The sequence below is a fragment of the Dasypus novemcinctus genome, chromosome 28 (genome assembly GCF_030445035.2).
Source record: "Dasypus novemcinctus isolate mDasNov1 chromosome 28, mDasNov1.1.hap2, whole genome shotgun sequence".
In the NCBI taxonomy this organism is placed as follows: Eukaryota; Metazoa; Chordata; class Mammalia; order Cingulata; family Dasypodidae; genus Dasypus; species Dasypus novemcinctus.
Window position 1 is genome coordinate 36,676,553 of NC_080700.1, and position 17,581 is coordinate 36,694,133.

A 17,581-nucleotide genomic window follows, 5' to 3' on the forward strand; every position below is an offset into this window, starting at 1 on the left:
CAAGGGGTGGCTCATGTTGTAGGAACAGTCCTAAGGCCAGAGTCTCTACCTTAGGAATCTTGTTTTTTTTTTTCCCTTTCACCCCTTTAAATAATAAAATTCAATGATTTTAATACATTCATAGACTAGTACAACAATATCCTCAATCAAATTTAGAATACTTTCAAAACCTTGAAACAAAAGACCTAATGAACCTGTAGCCGTTACCCTCATGTCCTGTACTTAAGCAACCACCTATAAAATTAATGTACCCATAAATTTCTCTGTTGTGGACATTTCATCTAAATGGAGTGATACTTGTTGGAGAAAAGTGGCACTCACTGGGACATGGAAACTGATATGACTATAAGCAAAGAATTCATTGAGAAGCTCTCCCAATGGAGGGGGTCTGAAGAACAGACTTCAGCCCCCCCACCAGCATAGTGGGGGTCCGAAGAGAGACTTCAGCCCACTCCTGGAAGGGGGGGATTTGAATTTATACAATACATTCTTAGGCGGGGGAATGATAGTTAGTGGGAGGGGGTTGAGGGTCCAAGTGAGGTGCAGGGGCCAACAGGAAGCTCTAGAGGTGAAAATTTTCCTGATAATGACTTGGGAGTTTATGGTTTCTTGGAATGCTGCAAGAGCAAATGTGTTTTTTTGATCTGTAGAGTTTTAAAGGGTTTCTTTATTTCCTCTAGTATGTAAATATGAAGGTTTCTGTCTCCCTCTGATATGCAAGTAAAGGTAGTAAAGATCTCCATCTCCCTCTGATATGCAGATGGTGAAAATCTCTCTCTCCCTTTCTTCCTATCTCTATGGGGTTCCTTTGTTTAACCTGTGGGAAAGCCATGCCCTCAGACATGGGGGAGGGGGTTTACCTTATCCCAATGCATATCAGGGAAACTGAGATACAGCTTAATTATTGCAAACCTCTAACAATACTAAAAGAGTACACCTTTTTTTTTTTTTTACTTTCATAAAGGGTATTTATTTTACCCTGGGAATCTTGAGTAAAAATTCCAGAAGTCTGCCATGCTTTCTGCCCATGTCTCTGCTTTAGCTGTTGGGTTTCAAAGGGGGCCCAGACCTTCCCTGTTGCTGAGTGGGGGGAAGGCGCTGGCTGCGTATGGCCTGCCCCCCACCCACCTCTGCACTCCAAGCCTCCCAGACCTCACTCTCTCTCCCTCCGTACTCAGGAGTGTACACATTTCTGTCCAGCACCCTGAAGTCCCTGGAGGAGAAGGACCACATCCACCGGGTCCTGGACAAAATCACTGACACCCTGATCCACCTGATGGCCAAAGCCGGCCTCACCCTGCAGCAGCAGCACCGGCGCCTGGCCCAGCTCCTCCTCATCCTCTCCCACATCAGGCACATGAGGTGAGCCCTTCCCCCCACCTCGGGACTCCCGCAGGGTGGACAGGAAGCGAGCAGACCCGGAGCATCCCTAGGGCTGGCCCGGGGAAGGGCTGTGGGGAGAGACTGGGGGCCTTGATGTAGGTAATGCCCTTGGAACAGTTCCTGGCATGAACGAGCCAATGCTCCAGGAGGACACAGGGGCATGCGGCAAGGGTCAGAGAAGGCTGCACAGAGGTGGAGAGGTTTATGCTCTGTTGGAAGCTGGGATGGTCATTCCTGGGTGGGAAAGGTGTGAGGAGGAAGGCAGGGGTGGGGGTGTGCCTGGTCGTCCATTGTGTCCCACCCCTGAAGGCACTGGCCTCCCTCATGGCCCTTCCTGTGTCATCCTCTCCCCACCTACCCTGGGGAATCCTAAACGAGACACTCCCAGCCAACTTCCTCATGAGTCAGCCGGGATCACCCCTCCCTCTCAGAACCCTCTGCCACCCTCACTGCTGTCACCCTCATCCAAGTCACCACCCTTTCCCACATGGCTTCAACACCAGCCACCCTCAGTCGCCATCCTGTTTAATGCGTTCTCCACAGTGTAGCCAAGCGGTCATTTGGAAACCAAATCCCAGTGTGATGGTCACTTGCTGAAAACCCTCAACTGGCTTCCCATGGCTTTCAGCTAAAAGTCTGCATCCCTTTATTCTGCTTGTACTACTCTCAGATTTCTGGGACTTGGAGGAGTCACCTGGGGTGGGGAGGCTGGACCTCAGGCTCTGCTCCCCTGAGCTGGTCTCCCTTGCATCCCTGGGGTCAGGTGACGGAAGCCAGCACAGCCGGGCAGTTCTGCTTCCAGCTCCAGGCCTGCCTAGTGTCCACTTGACTCTGCTTCAGGTGTCTTTCGTCTTCCTTATGCCCAGCAGATGAGCTGGGACATGTTCTTCTCGCAGCGATGACAGAGGGCAAGCCCATTTGGGCAAGTGCATTTCAATCCTTCCACTAAGTTGCATGCATGAGCATTCCATTGGCCAAGTGAGTCATGTGGCGAAGCCAAAGTCCAGGATCATGGGCATGTGGCAGGGGTGGAGGGTGTTTTTCAACAATGATCTATCTAAGCTTAGGTGTCACTACTTGCAGGAAGCATCTCCTGAACCCCTAAGACCTTGTTGGAGTTGCACCTTCTCCATCAGTATTGCCTGTTTTTTCATCTGTCTGCCCTTTTGCTGGTTAGATTCAGTGGGGTGGTCATGGCCATTGATCTTACCTACTCTGTGTATCCACCACCACCTGGTACATGATCAGTGCTCAGATGTTTTCTATGGGAGCCAACAAAGGGCTTCAGCAGAGGAAATAGAGCCTTTCTATGCCTGAGGGGAAGTGGCTCCAGTTCTATCCTAACTAGCTGTGCAATTTGCTGCATGGAATTGGTGGACATCATTTCCATGAACAGAACTCAGGTCATTCAGGGAAGAGGTGATGATAGCGGTGGATTCTTTTTCTTTTTTTTTAGGAGGTACTGGGGATCGAACCCAGGATCTCGTATGTGGGAAGCAGATGCTCAACCACTGAGCTACATCCACTCCCCAGTGAGAGTTGGTTTTTTCATTTGTTTTGATTTGCTTGTTTTTTTTTAGGAGGTACCGAGAATCAAACCCAGGAACTTGTACATGGGAGGCAGATGCTCAACCACCAAGTTACATTCCTTTCCCAATAGTGGTGGATTCTTTCCTGCCGATACCAGAAAGGTCCCAACAATGGGGCAAAGTGATGGTTGTTGAGGAACAGGTGCCCATGGGTGATGAAGTCTACCTGAACTTGGGTTTATACCAGGACCCTACGAATGGGAAGAGATCCCTCTCCTCGCTGGCTATGCAGAGGGGTCAAGGAGGTCTGGAGAGGGCTGCATTTAGATCATTTTTAGGGGACCTTCAAACTTTGAGATTCTATGATTCAACTGGCAAGAGGTTTGTCCCATCAAAGTTCCAAGTGCCACCTTTTTTGGTCACAACCTTGCCAAGTTGTTAGCTTCTTGAGAAAATGGATGTCCCTTTCTTTTCACCTTGACTCGCAATATCATTAACTGAGTGAAGGAACTGACCAGTGGCTCTTGAGGTTTTCCCTGGCCCCATAAACTTGAAATTCATGTGATGGCTTTCCCTTTGTCATGTTTGGGAGAAAGCGATCACCATGTCTGTTTCCAGGGATTCCCAAGAATCTTTGTGAAACAGGATGCCCCCGTGGCAGGTACAGTTAAGTCCGTAATACCCATTTCCATCTCTTCCCATCGCTATCCTTTGATGACTATCACAGCGAGGGAAGCCTGGGTTGGAGCAGAGTGCCATGTCCTCTGCCAGATTCCTGGCTTGGAGAGGGATCTTGCCCTCGAGGAACACTTCTCAGCTTTTACTCTGAGCTAGGAATTTCAATGATGTAGAAACCACGCCTTGCCGATGAATGTTTATATTTGTTGGTAGAACTGTGGAATTTTCACAGGCATGAAGTACTTGACGGCATTGGCAAGCCTAATTAGTTAACACCAAGTGTGTATTTGCACCAGACCTACAGCCCTTGCTGATTTTACTGGGTACAGGCAAGGACATAGTTCAGCAGTTTTCTGCTGCAATTATGGGATAAGCTGGAGAGACTTGGCCATTCTGCTGAAAGCTTTGAGTGCTCTCTCTGACCCATACACACAGGCATCCACACACACAATAATACTTTGGTGCCTCATTACCACCCATCTAAATCACAGAACCTTATTTTGTGAAGCTTTGCCCCAGCCATAAGTTGTCGCTAAGAGAACTTCACATCAGATTTCATCTGACTGTAAATGTGACTGGTTAGCTTGCACCAGGAAGACAGTGGCGGATCCAGAGGGCGTTTCACTTTAAGAGAATTTTAAATTAAAAGCCACACAAAATACACTTACAAATGTGGTTTCATTCACTGCATTGGAGGGCCTGGAGGCTTGATGCTGTGTCTTAATGGCACATTTCCAACTCGTGCTCACTTTTCCCCTATTAAAAATGTAAATATTTTCTAGGACATGCTCTTGGGCCCGCCTACTCATGACTCATATTCATTTTAAAATGAACTTCAAGCTAGAGATTAGTCTTTTTTTTTACTATTTCCCTGGTGGCATGGTGGGGATGGAGCCACGTGGAGGTCGGTGGAGGACAGCCGGAGAGTGGCAAGAGAATGGCTCCTGCCCAACGCCACCTACAGCTACGACGCAACACACACTTTTGAGTATTTCCCAAATTCTGGGCATGGTTCTAGCCTACAGGAGGAGGTAGAAGGAAGGGATTGCTGCTCCCTAGAGAGCTTGCTCTGTGTATTTTGGGGCATGTTTGTGTTCTTGCAAGGGAAGAATAAACATAAATGCATAAACACTTGGAAGAATTTCTGGTTGGGACCAAGGCTGCGAAGAAGATGGAGCGATAGTTGAATTAGGGTGCGTTGGCTCCCTCATGGGGGGCAGTGGAAGGACCTTGCCCAGGAGGTGATCTTTGACATCTGGGGACACACTCTCGGGCAGAAGGATAAGCAAGCATGCATGCCCTAATTCTGGAAGGAGGGGAGTTTCCTTTTTTTCTTTTCTTTTTCTTTTCAACCTGGGAAGGGTGATCTTGTGTCTGAGGGAAGCCAGCAGGCTCCAGATTTCTCCAAGTCTAACATGTCCACAGACCCAGCTCTGTAGGAGGGTTAGCTCATACATTTTAATAGTGGAAACTCGAAAACCCTAGCGGAGACATCCAGAGGATGGCTTCTGAGACAGGTGAGCCTGTTTAAATCTCAGCTGTGCCGCTACCAAGCGCTGGGCAAGTTGGGTCCCTTTTTCAAGGGATAGCCCCAAACCTGGTAGGACCCAAGAGAGTGGGTTTGGGGACAAGAGGGAGGACAAGGTCCAGATCATTTGGACCTGCAGAGCCTGGAAAGGAATTTAGGCTTCCTTCATAGAGCAATGGGAAGCCACCGGAAGGTTTGAACCCAATGAGCGTCTTGAGCTGATTCACACAATCTCCTTCACCCTTGGCTGCGGATCTTCTGTCTAATGGTGCCAGAGGGGAAACGGGCTCTCGTTTGGGCCAGCCGAAGTACATCTGGCTGGAGGGAGAGTATGTCTGGGAGAGTATGGGTAGTGCAAACCACATAGCCAAGTCCCAGACTAGAGGCACTGGGGTCTCGGAAAGCCCGTCATCCTTCCATGGCAGCCATCAAAACTGAAGGGAGGCTTGCCACGAGGGTGTCTTTGAATCCCCTTCCTAGGAGTACCAGCCGTCCTGGCCCTCGCGCTGGGTCTAAAGGGGTCCTCTCTGTGTCTTCCTATCTCCAGCAACAAGGGCATGGAGCACCTGTACAGCATGAAGTGCAAGAACGTCGTGCCCCTCTACGACCTGCTGCTGGAGATGCTGGACGCCCACCGCCTGCACGCACCCACCAGCCATGGGGGCACCCCTGCGGAAGAGACCAACGAGGGCCAGCTGGCAACTACCAGCTCCACTTCAGCACATTCCTTGCAAACCTATTACATCACCGGGGAGGCCGAGCATTTCCCCGGCACGGTCTGAGAGCTCCCAGAGTCCTCCCCCTCCCCCCATGGCTCCGAGAACCCCTGCAGCCTTCTCACGCAGCCCCCTCGCAGAGTTCAGAACCCCTCCTCACACTCCAGCATGCACCCACAGCCGGTGGCCCTCGGACACGAGCGGCCGCTCATTCGCTCGCTCAGTTCTTCGTGGCCTGCCTTCCGCCGGGCACAGCCCGTGCCAGGGCCGGCTTCTCGGGACTGGCTCTCTTTGCGCCTTTGCCACATCACTAAGCATGAGGATTCCTGCGGCTCTTCACAGGCTCAGCCAGCTGTGCATCTAAGCTCCGTGCTGAGCCCGAGGCCTGGACTGGTGGACATCTACTGCCACCCCCCACCACAAGCACTTTTGAACAGCTCTGAGCAGAAGCATGGGCTAGAATCTAAAGTGGTTCCTCAATCTAAAGTGCTGCTCCAAGAGAGCAAGGTCCAGCCATCCTCAACACATCTTCTTGTATTCCTATAGCAGTGTATCCTACTTTCAGAGTAATACCTTAAGCTTTTGCTCTCTTGCATGGCTGCTGCAGAAAAGTCAGTGAACATCCATCCCTGTCCCCTATAGGAATACAAGATGCACATAGGAAAGTGAGGGCCGCTTGTTCTCAAAGCCACTGTCCATCTTATCCTCTGCTCCGTCAGCCTGGCGGAAAGCTGTGCCACGGGCTGGCGAGAGAACCACGGAGCGCCACAGGTAGCGATTAACTCTGGCTTCCCGTGGCTCGATGGAGAATTCCAAATGGATCCCAGTTGCCTCCGTGTATTCGAGGGATGAGGAACTCCTGTATTTCGATTTTGCAGTGAAGTCAGCTTCAGGACCTGTTCCGCTGTGGTCTCACCTGGCCAGTAGAGGATCCTCTGCTTGGCTCTTCTCGTCCCTAAACTGGCACAGCCGGCGAATTAGCCCTGGTTAGTGCCTGGCCTCTGACCAAGGGCAGCTTCAGTGAGTGGGCACCCTGGGGACTCATTTAGCTCCGGAGCATTGGGCTAACCAGTCAACCAGCGTGATTAGTGCAGGTATCAGAGAACAAGGAAGAGAGGGGACAGGAAGCAGATACAGCAGTAGTGAGGCTCAGGTCAGCCCTGCTGCCAGGGGTGCCCTGGGGCCTGGGAGGTGGTGGCCTCTCCTTGGTCCCCGGGGGAGCCTTGTATTCCTGCAGCCATCCCAGCAGGCTCTGGGGAAGGGTGGGGACCAGCGAAGGAGTCACCCCACTCTGACTTCCTGGGTCTGCTCAGACTACAGTAGTGCCCTTGGTTGGTTAGAGCTGAACCCAAAATCAGAGTTTGCTCTTGTGAAAACTAGCCCTGCCCTCCCCAGCCCACTCCATTCAATCCATAAGACTGCCCGAAGAACGAGACCAGAACTGAGCCACAGGAATCCTTTGACCTCAAGAGGGAGGCTCATCCAGCCATAGGGCATCCTTTCCTGGGCTGTTGCTTCTCTAGAGGAAAAAATAATGGGTTCTTTCCTTTTTGCAACTAAAAAGAAAGTTTGGTTTCCGCCAGAGGGTAACCTCAGTGTCTCAAATTCAAACCCCCTTTGAGAGGTGATGTGTTCCACAACAACCCAACTGAGCTGCTAGGGCTTTTCTTGGTATGCCTGGTTTCAAACAGTGGGTTTCTTTCATTTCTGATTGCCCAGTAAGCGATCACCAAAGAACTGGGAAACTGGGAAAGCCAAAAAAAAAAAAGTTTTTTTTTTCCACATATGTGCACCTGAATTTTGGGGCAGTTTTATGTATCTGCATCAAGAATATGTTTAGCACATAATTCATGTTTTGTTGTTTTTTGTTTAAGAAGCACCTTATATAGTATAATATATATTTTTTTGAAATTGCATTGCTTGTTTATCAGACAATTGAATGTAGTAATTCTGTTCTGGGTTTAATTTGACTGGGTTAATGTGCAGAACCAACAAAAAATATTGAGTTTTTTCTTTTTTTTTGTATCTTTTTCAAGCTACCTTGTCACTTATGCAGTCATTGATATCTAAAGCCTGGTGATTATTCATTTAAATGAAGATCACATTTCATATCAACTTTTATATCCACGGTAGACAAAACAGCACTAATCCAGATGCCTATTGTTGGATATTGAATGATAGACAATCTTATGTAGCAGAGATTATGCCTGAAAAGGAAAATTATTCAGGGCAGCTAATTTTGCTTTTACCAAAATATCAGTAGTCATATTTTTGGACAGTAGCTATTGGGTCCGTGGGTTCTTTTTAATGTTTATACTTAGATTTTCTTTTAAAAAAATAAAAACAAATTAAAAAAAAATGCTAGGACTATAGATGATATAATACCAGCTAAATCCAAACAAATAATACAGTGGAGGGTTTTACATTATTCATTTAATGTGTTTGTACTCATGTTAAGATACTACTACATTTGAAATGGGCAGAGAACTTCAGATGGCTGGGATGTTAGCCCAGGAGTCTCAAATGATTTCAGAAATCTCTTTTTCTTCTTCTTTGAAGTGCCACTAATGGAAAGCTGACGCTCTGCAGCTCATGCTGTGGGAGGTAGGGCAAACCCTGGAGAACTTTCGCCTGTGTTTTTCTTTCCACTCTGATGCAATTTAAAGTTTGAGAGCTAGGACACCCTTGGGGGTTGGGGTGAGCTGGGGAAGTGGGTTCCTGCAGTTGAAGAATGGGAAACATAGGAATAAGAGGACTGAAAGGATACTGGGTATCTGGGCTTTGCGGCAGGACACAGTCCTCCTCTCGTGCCCTGTCAACCACAAACAACGTGCTCCATCTGGCTGCCATTTCTAAAATGGCGGTTCGACTTCAAGGGAAGAAGGAATTGGACCACTGTGAAGGCCAAGGAACAGCCACTTGGTCTGTGTGTTTCTTTCCACCACTGCCAAGCTCTAGGCTTGCCGTAAGGATTTTGTCAACGAGGCTGGGTCCTCCAAAGAGAAACCCCTGATGCAGGTGTAAAATCCAGCCCCTAAAGAAGTGCAGCCTTTGACTCGATTTCCCTACTTACCTTGCCAATATGGTTAACCGCGCCCTTTTGGGGCTGAACAAATAAAGGACTTGCTGGTCACTTACTTTGAATCCCACGAAGGTGTTCCCACATCGAAACCTTACTCAAATGGTCATTGATTTGGGCCATTGGTTTAAGGTGTCCTTAAATGGAACCATTCCAAGCCCCTTCCTAGTCATGCTTTCCAACTCTGGGGTGGACTTGGAATACTCTGATGCTCTCTAGTGCCAGAGTCACATGGAACAGATGCTGCAAATCCATGTAGGGAAACTATTTGGAAAGGGAAACTGAGTCATACAGTCGCTCATAAGGCCACCATAATTCTCTTGGATGTCAGTGTTGGGAAGTAGATCCAGATTTCACTGCACACTTCCTAGGTTGACCCCTGAAAACTGACTCACTCTCAACTGGAGCAAATGAATACAACTGTGGTCCCAAACATCCTTCTCTTCACTGGTGTAATTTCTCTGTTCCTAACTGCATTTCCTTTCCATTTGAATTCAAGTGTGGCCTCTTTCTCAGTCATTTAAAATTCTTTTCTAAGTAATCGCTGCCTCTATTGTGGCACTTCAAATTTGCACTGTCTTTAAGAGATTCAAGAAAAAAATTTTCTATTTTTTTTTTTTGCATCCGAATGTGCCTGAATTTTTTAAATATGTAAATGCTGCCATGTTCCAAATCCATCTTCAGTGTGTTTGTACAGAGCTGTGCACCCTGGAAACAGCGTACCGTCCCATGAGCAGGTGCCTGAGTCACAGACCCCTTTGCCTTCACAGAGAGGTCATTGGTCACAGAGACTTGAATTAATAAATGCCATGATGCCAGTTTATGTTCTCTCACAGCTTATCAACAATGCTTTTTGTGCACTACATACCCTTCAGTGTAGAGCTCTTGGTTTCTGGGAAAAGGCTCGAATGCAAATTGTGTTTGATGGATTAACATGCCCTTTTGCTGTCGCGTACTGTTAACTGATGTGATTCTGTTTCATTGCAGCTTTGCTTTGTTTAACGAACCACACTTATCAACCTCTTTTGCACCTTCAAAAAAGAATCCGGTGGGATGCTTAAGCACCTGTAAACAGTTTTCTCAACCTATTTGATGTTCAAATAAAGAATTAAATGGAAGACAGCCGGTCTGCTTTCTTGTGAGCGCCACTTCTTGCTAATGTCCCACCACTGCCATCCTAAAAGCAAAGTGATGCAACGGGCCTGTAGAACACAGCCGATGCTGACACTCAGCCTGCATCCAGACCCCCTCCCACCTCACTCGCCCACCCACCCCACTACCTACACGATAATACCTTGGTCCTGGGCATGAAGCATTCCCAGCCTCAACTCTTGGCTCCACCAAATACAAGTTTTAGGATCACTGGCGATTTACTTGATTTTTCAGAGCCTCCCAAATACCACATAATGGCTTGGCTTAAGCCAAGAGGATTTATAGGCTGGGGTTTCGGAGGTGGAAGGGATCCGTGGGTGGGATAGCCTCACCAGCCAGGCCAGGTGGAGAGCAGGCTCAGGGGATCCAAGGTGGCCCTCGCTGGACCCTTTGCTGAGAGCCAGGCGACTGCTGGACAGGTGGCCCTCGGGGTGAGCTCCCTGAGGCCACACGCTGCTCGGCTATTGCAGCCCAGCAACCTGTCATCAGAGAAGTGACCACCATGGGAGAGGCCTGTGAAAGGTTTGAGAGCTGGTCCGCATCTTTATGGGCAGATGGAATGCTGGAGCTTACCTCGGCTCAGTGGGGTGGACCCTCTAGATTCCTGAGTGTTTCCACACTTAAAATCGGAAAGAGCATGCTTCTGCGGCCAGGTCCCCAGGCCATGGGCAGGGATGCGGGGAGGAGTGCCATCTGCTGCCAGCGGCCATGCGGTGCCTCTGGGGGTGCTTTGCACAGGTGCCTGGGTCCCCCAGGGATGCCAGGTGCAGGGCGGGTTATGGGGCTCAGCCACAGGATATGCGGCCTGTCCTTCAAAGCGAAGGTGCCAGAACTGGGGCCGCTAGCTGCTTCGTTAAGAACAGGTTACAGCATCTGTCCCTGCAGCACCACCCAGGACAACTCCAAGTCCTGCAAATGCCCCACCTCATATCTCTTCTTCCCTCTCCCTACCCTCAGCAGCTCCTGTGGCCACTTTCTCCACATCGATGCTACAAATTCTTCCATTACTGATCACAATAGTTCCATAGTAGAATATCAGTAAGTCCACTCTAATCCATACTCTATTCCTCCAGCCTGTGGACCCTGGGATGGTGACGTCCACTCCACCTCTATATCGGGAGGGGGCTTAGATTCCACGAGGATGAGGGATGCAATCCTCCTGCTTGCAGTTGAAGGCACTCTTGGATGTCCTGCCATGGCCCACTGGGCGGACTGGGGGAGAGTGTAAACTACAATGTAAACGATTATCCATGGGGTGCAGCAGTGCTCCAAAATGTATTCACCAAATGCAGTGAATGTGCTACGATGATGAAAGAGGTGGTTGATGTGGGAGGAGTGGGGTGAGGGGGTGGGGGGTATATGGGGACCTCATGTTTTTTTATTGTAACATTTAAAATAAAATAGAGAAAAAAAAGAATAATAAAAAAACACATCATACTTAAAAAAAAAAAAGGTTACAGACTAAAATAGATGACCTGCTTCTTTTATCTTTTTATTGATTAAAACTTTCAACACACCCCTTACAGTTCATAGTCAAGTTTGTAATGCTAAAGCAGTGACTAAGGAAAAGCCTTCTGTGGATTTAGGAAAAGACAAGGAGAATGATGGAAATGTTTGTTTCCAGTTTTCTCATGTTTCATTATTTATTGCATAGTCCCATATGTATCAAGAAGCCAGTTATTTCGGAAACAACAAAAAATGTAAAATAAAAGCCTGTTTTACTCGATGAGCCCAAGCCAAACATTAGTCCTCTCTCCCCAAAACAGCAACGATTAGAATACCTTGCATGTCATCCTTGTGGCCTAAGCATTAAGATTTTCACACCGAAATGAAACGTTTATTTAAATACTCGGGAAGGTTGGTACCTGGTCCAGGAAGCAGGAAGCAGGAAGCCCTGCTCCAGGGGCAGCTGCAGGCTTCTTCCTATGGGAAACACCAGCTAAACGCTGGCCGAGGTTTGAAAACCACTGGAAGTCTACACCGGAGAGCCTAAGGCAATACGGAGAAGGGTTTCAACTGTTCTCTGTGACTCTACAGAAGCAGCAAGATATAAAAGAGATGCTTTCCTTGACATAGAGGTGCAATGGACACAACCAATCCAATGTCCACATAGAAGAGGTGGCATTGGAATGGGAAAAGTGGACATGGTGGACGAAGGGTATGGGGAAAGGCAGGAAGAGATGAGCGGTGGAGGCGTCTTTGGGACATGGAGCTGCCCTGGATGGTGCTTCAGAGGCAATCACCGGACATTGTAAATCCTCACAGGGCCCACTGGATGGAATGGAGGAGAGTATGGGCCATGATGTGGACCATTGACCATGAGGTGCAGAGGTGCCCAAAGATGTACTTACCAAATGCAATGGATGTGTCATGATGATGGGAACGAGTGTTGTTGGGGGGGGGGAGAGGGGGGGTGGGGGGGTGGGGTTGAATGGGACCTCACATATATATTTTTAATGTAATATTATTACAAAGTCAATAAAAAATAAAAAAATTAAAAAAAAAAAAAGAGATGCTTTCTCGGTGTCCTAGGTCTGCTGTAACAAAGCACCACAAGCTAGATGATTGAAAGGCACACACACAGTCGCATGGTCCCACAGTTCAGCAAGAAGCTGGAAACCACGGTGTCGGCAGGGCCCCGCTCCCCTTGTTGGTGGAGCTCAGGCGGTGACTTGTCTGCCACCCGTGGCAGGACATGGAACCTCTGCCTCTGTCGCACGACCATCTCCACCTGCCTACTGAGGGTGACCAGCTCTCCTCTACATACAAGGACATTAGCCACCTTGGCCCACTCTGCTCCAAAGAGAACCATTTCCAGAGAGAATGGCAGCCACAGGGCTGTGGCTTAGCGTTGAAACACTTCTTCTGGGAAAACACCATCCATAACAGATGCCCGTTCAAAGTTCCTGTGTCAGTTTTCCAGGCAGGTGTCCTCGCTGGAGAATTTCTGTCCCCAGGCCCCTCCTGTTCCCCTGCCCCATCTTGTCCTCCAACCCCCTCCTCTTTTTCAATGCCAGCTCTGCTCCTGTTCCCCAACTCCAGTCCCCCACTGCCCTCCAGCCCTGCCCACACCTGTCCTTCTACCCCAGCCCCCATCCTGTCCCCCAGCACCAACTCCACTCTTCTCCTCTATCCCAGCCCTCTCCTGGCCCCCCAGTCCCAGCCCACTCCTGCTGTCCACCCCAGCGCCCTCCTGGCCCCCAACCCTGCTGGGACACTGAAGGGTCCAGATCTCAACAGTTTCTGGGGTTATGCCGGTCTCAGGAGCACCACAAAAGCCACCAAGGGACGAAACTTCTTGGGGATGCCGCAGGGAATGGTGTCAGGGCCTCCTCGAGCCAACAGCCCTGTGAATAAGGTTTCCCAGCTGTCAAAATCTGTCACCCTCTTGGCCCCACACTTGTCCCTCAGCTCTGATAAGCCACATGCGCTTTCCCCACCACGGGGACTTAGTGTCCTGAGGAAGGAGCTGTGCAGAGGGACCTCTCGTTTCCAAATTCAGCCATTGGCCTTGCAAGCTCCATGAGGACCTGGACAACACAGCCTTCCAGAAGCCAAAGTGCTGGAGAAGCCTCATGTCTGTGGCTCAGGAGAGAAGGCGCCATTTCCATTCTGAAGAGAACCCTAAAGCCCTGTCCACTCCCCCAAACAAAAACCACAGAACTCTTCATGGGTGCCATTTTAGTCTCCTTGGCTGCTCAAGCAAATGCCATGTGATGGCTCGGCTTAAACCATGGGAATTTAGTAGTTCATGGTTTTGAAGCTAGAAGCCCAAATGAAGGCACCATCAAGGCGATGCTTTCTTTCCAAAGACTGATGTTCTGGGGCTGGGTGTCAGCCATCCTTGGTCCCGGGTGCCTCTGTTACATGGCAATGCACATGGCGGCCTCTCCTGGCCTCTCCATTCTCTTCTGGGTTCCACTGACCTTCAGCTTCTGGCCGTCCCTCTGGCTGTCTTTCTATCTGTCTGAATTTCACTCCATTTATAAAAGACTCCAGGAACTGGGTTGAGACCTGGGTGAGTGGGGCCACACCTTAACTGAAGTCACCTCGTCAGAAGGTCCCACTTACTGTGGGTCCACACCCACAGGAATGGATTCAGTCTACGAACACGTTTTTCTGGGGTCCATACAGCAGCTGCAAACCCCCAGCTGCCATAGAAGTGTCTTCCGTGGCCGTCCTTTGGAGGCGGGCCTGGCAAGAGAACTCTCTAGAAGCAGCGCCGTCAGGAGAGGGAAGTCGACAGGGCCGACCCAGCTCTGCCACTAACCGTGGCTTATCTTTGGGTGACTCAGTCTATCTCAGGGCTCAGCAAACTTTCTCCGTGAAGTGGCCAATGGTACATATCTTAGGTTTTGCAGGCTACTTACGGTCTCTGTCACATTTTTTTAGTTTGTTTTTGCTCTCGAACCCTTTAAAAATGTAAAATAAAACCCACTCTGAGCTGAAGCGCTTCCAAAGCAGGACTGGCCGCTGTCCTGTGGCTTGCCTGTCCCTCTGTCCAACCTCTGCCAGTGAAGGGGAGTGTCAGAGTGCAGAGAGGGGCGCCCCAAGGGGTCACACGCAAAGGGCTGGTGGAGACACCCCTCCATCCTGCCTCCGCAGGTTCCCCAGCTCCTAGCGAGGCTTTCAATGACTCTGAGAGACTCCCAAGTCCCAAAGAAAGGTTCAACTTGAGCACACGATGACCAACTGGTGGGCCGCTCCCAATAACTCCTGCCTAAATCAATTTGGCACGAGAGGAAATGAGTCCAAATGGGCAGCACGAAGCGCTCCTGAACCCGCGCCTTGCCCTCTTCGGCAGGTGCCTTGATGAGTCCCGTCCTCACCGCAAGCCCACGAGGCAGGCACCCTTATCCCTGTTTTCCCAAGGCAGAAACTGAGGGACAGAGAGGTTGAGTTACTTGCTCAGGTTACACAGCTAGGAAAGGGTGGGGCTGGGGTTTTGAGCCAGATTTGGTCTCCAGCGTCTGTGTTATTGAGAAAGCCTGAGACCTGGAGAGAACAGAATTTCTAGAGTCCAGCTCATTGTTTTTCTGATCAGTTTTTCCTCTTTATGGTAGACTCTGTCTATATGGGGGAGAGGACTTGACTGGAGGTCCTGTCCAGTCCCCCAGCCCCATTGCTTCCTGCCATCAGCCTCCCCCTGATGCACTGAGTTCACCTGCAGAAAGGGTGAGCTCTCGAGCAGGGTGGTAGTTTTAAAAATTATTTATTATTTTATTTTATTTTTATCTTTGTCTCTTTTGGACATCTGGGATGCAGCACATCCCCTGGTCAGGAGCCTTCTACCCGAGCAGGTGATTTGCAACACCTCTGCTGTTATTTCCTGAAACCAACAACAAACTCAAAACCGAGCAAGGAGCTGTCATCCGTGGGCATCCTGACACTTTTACTGAATGACCTGTCACCATTTATTTTGGGCATACCAAAATTAAAAACAAAAAAACTCCACAATTTAAAAACCAAATCAAATGTGGGCTCCTCACGCAGGAATGGGGCTACATCTCTCTTTGGCTTTTGAAATGATCATTATTATGATGGCAATTTGGATCTCAAGCCATGCTCCTTGTCACAATTCAAATGATACAAAAAGTTTAAAATAAAAATCTCTCTCGTGACTGTGTTCACAGTGCTAAGCCTAGAACTTCACTTCTGTCTCTCCAAACCTTTTCCTTATCTTAAACAATTAACATAGGCACACATGGGGCCTACAAAAATAAGATATCATTTGAATAGCATACAAATAATTCAGTACCTTGTTCCTTAATTTAGGAGCATATGGTAGACATAGACATTTGCCCTAATTGACACAAACAGATTGATAGATTGATTCCATTTTTTATAAACAGTTGCACTATAGTCAATACTGTATGTGCACTGTCATTTTTTCATTAAAAATTTTTTTAAAAAATTTCTTTCTCTCCCCTCCCCCACCCCCATTGTCTGCTCTCTGTGTCCATTTGCTGTGTGTTCTTCTTTGTCCTCTTGCATTCTTATCAGTGGCGCCAGGAATCTGTGTCTCTTTTTGCTGCGTCATCTTGCTGCGTCAGCTCTCTGTGTGTGCGGCACCAATCTTGGCCAGGCTGTGCTTTTTTCGTGGAGGGCAGCTCTCCTTGCAGGGCACATTCCTTGCTCGTGGCCTCCCCTCCCCCACGTGGCACAGCACTCCGTGGCCCAGCTCACCATACGGGTCAGGAGGCCCGGCGTTTGAACTCTGGACCTCCCATGTGGTAGGCGGATGCTCTGTCAGTTGAGCCACATCCGCTTCCCCACTGTCATTTTTTCAACGAGCTCCCTCTGACAGGTGTTTGGGTTGAGAAATAGTAACGACTGCAGCTGTACCCCTGTCTTGGTCCTGATTGATGTTGGGACAATTGTTCATTTGGAAAATGACAAAGTAGCTCATTTCATGCCAAACAGAAAAATGATTCTGGGTAGATTAAATACCTCCTAGTAGAAAATACAGGCAAATATTTATATAATCTGGGAGTGGAAGAGTTCTTCCTAAAATAATCCAAAAGCTCTAGGGGCTAAAGAGCCTGTCAGATGGACAACATAAAAATTTATACTGTCTGTGTGATGAAAAGAACTTTATAAAGTCAAGAAAAAAATGATCTACAGGATTAATTTATCTAATATATAAAAGGTTCCTTAAAAATAATCTGAAAAAGTAAAATACAAAAACAAAAATAGGCATAAGATAAAATGGGCAATTCACAGTAGAGGTAATCACCTGAAACAATTATCACATAAATTGGTGGGGGAAATGCAAATTTCAAAAGCAATGGGCTACCCCAGTCCTCAACCAGGCAAGTTTTTTTTTTTTTTAAACTGATTACTTCCGGTTCAACCCTTCCCAAAATGGGAATCCCTGGGGAGCTTCAAAAAATTACTGCTCGCCAAAGACCATGATTTGGGAATTGGAATGGAGCTAAATTATCAAAAGCTCCCTGGGAGAGTTTAACTTGCAAGCAAATTTTGAGACCCCTTTTCCGGCTCAAGGGAAGGTGTGAGGAAAGAATTGGGGAGACAAGAACATCACAACTCTCAGAGAAAGTAATGTGGAAGAATTTATTGAAAGGTAAGTTATACACACCTTTTGACGCAGCAATTCCACCTTGAACACTGTATCTTAGAGAGATAAAAAAATCACTACAGAAAGATATACGGGCAACAATGTTTCATGCAACATTGTTTTAGTAGTAAAACCCTGCAAGAAAAACAAACACTGAAAAAGACTGAGCTGTGCCATGCTTCAGGAGATGCATACACGTGTGTATACATATGTCCGTGGAAAAGAAAGTAAAAAAAATGCAAGTTACAGAATCATAAAATTAGACCCCATTTAAAAAAAAATATGTGAATGTTGTTTAAATAAGAAAACATCAGGGCTTAGGTGATTGGGCTCCCGTCTACCATGTGGGACGCCCTGGGTTCGATTCCTGGGGCCTCCTGGTGAAGGCAAGTTGGCCCACGCCACCATGAAGGACTGACGGTGGACAGTGAGTACAAA

The 17,581-nt window shown here is 48.3% G+C and overlaps 1 protein-coding gene across 1 annotated transcript in view; it reads left to right on the forward strand.

Moving 5' to 3' along the window:
* Positions 1–10,031, forward strand: part of ESR1 (estrogen receptor 1) — a 387,555-nt gene extending 377,524 nt beyond the window's left edge. The window contains 2 exon segments of the mRNA XM_058289585.2: positions 1,179–1,362; positions 5,666–10,031. Of these exon segments, the coding sequence (XP_058145568.2) occupies positions 1,179–1,362; positions 5,666–5,900 (419 nt within the window). The 3' untranslated portion in view covers positions 5,901–10,031.
* Positions 10,032–17,581: the final 7,550 nt, after the last annotated feature.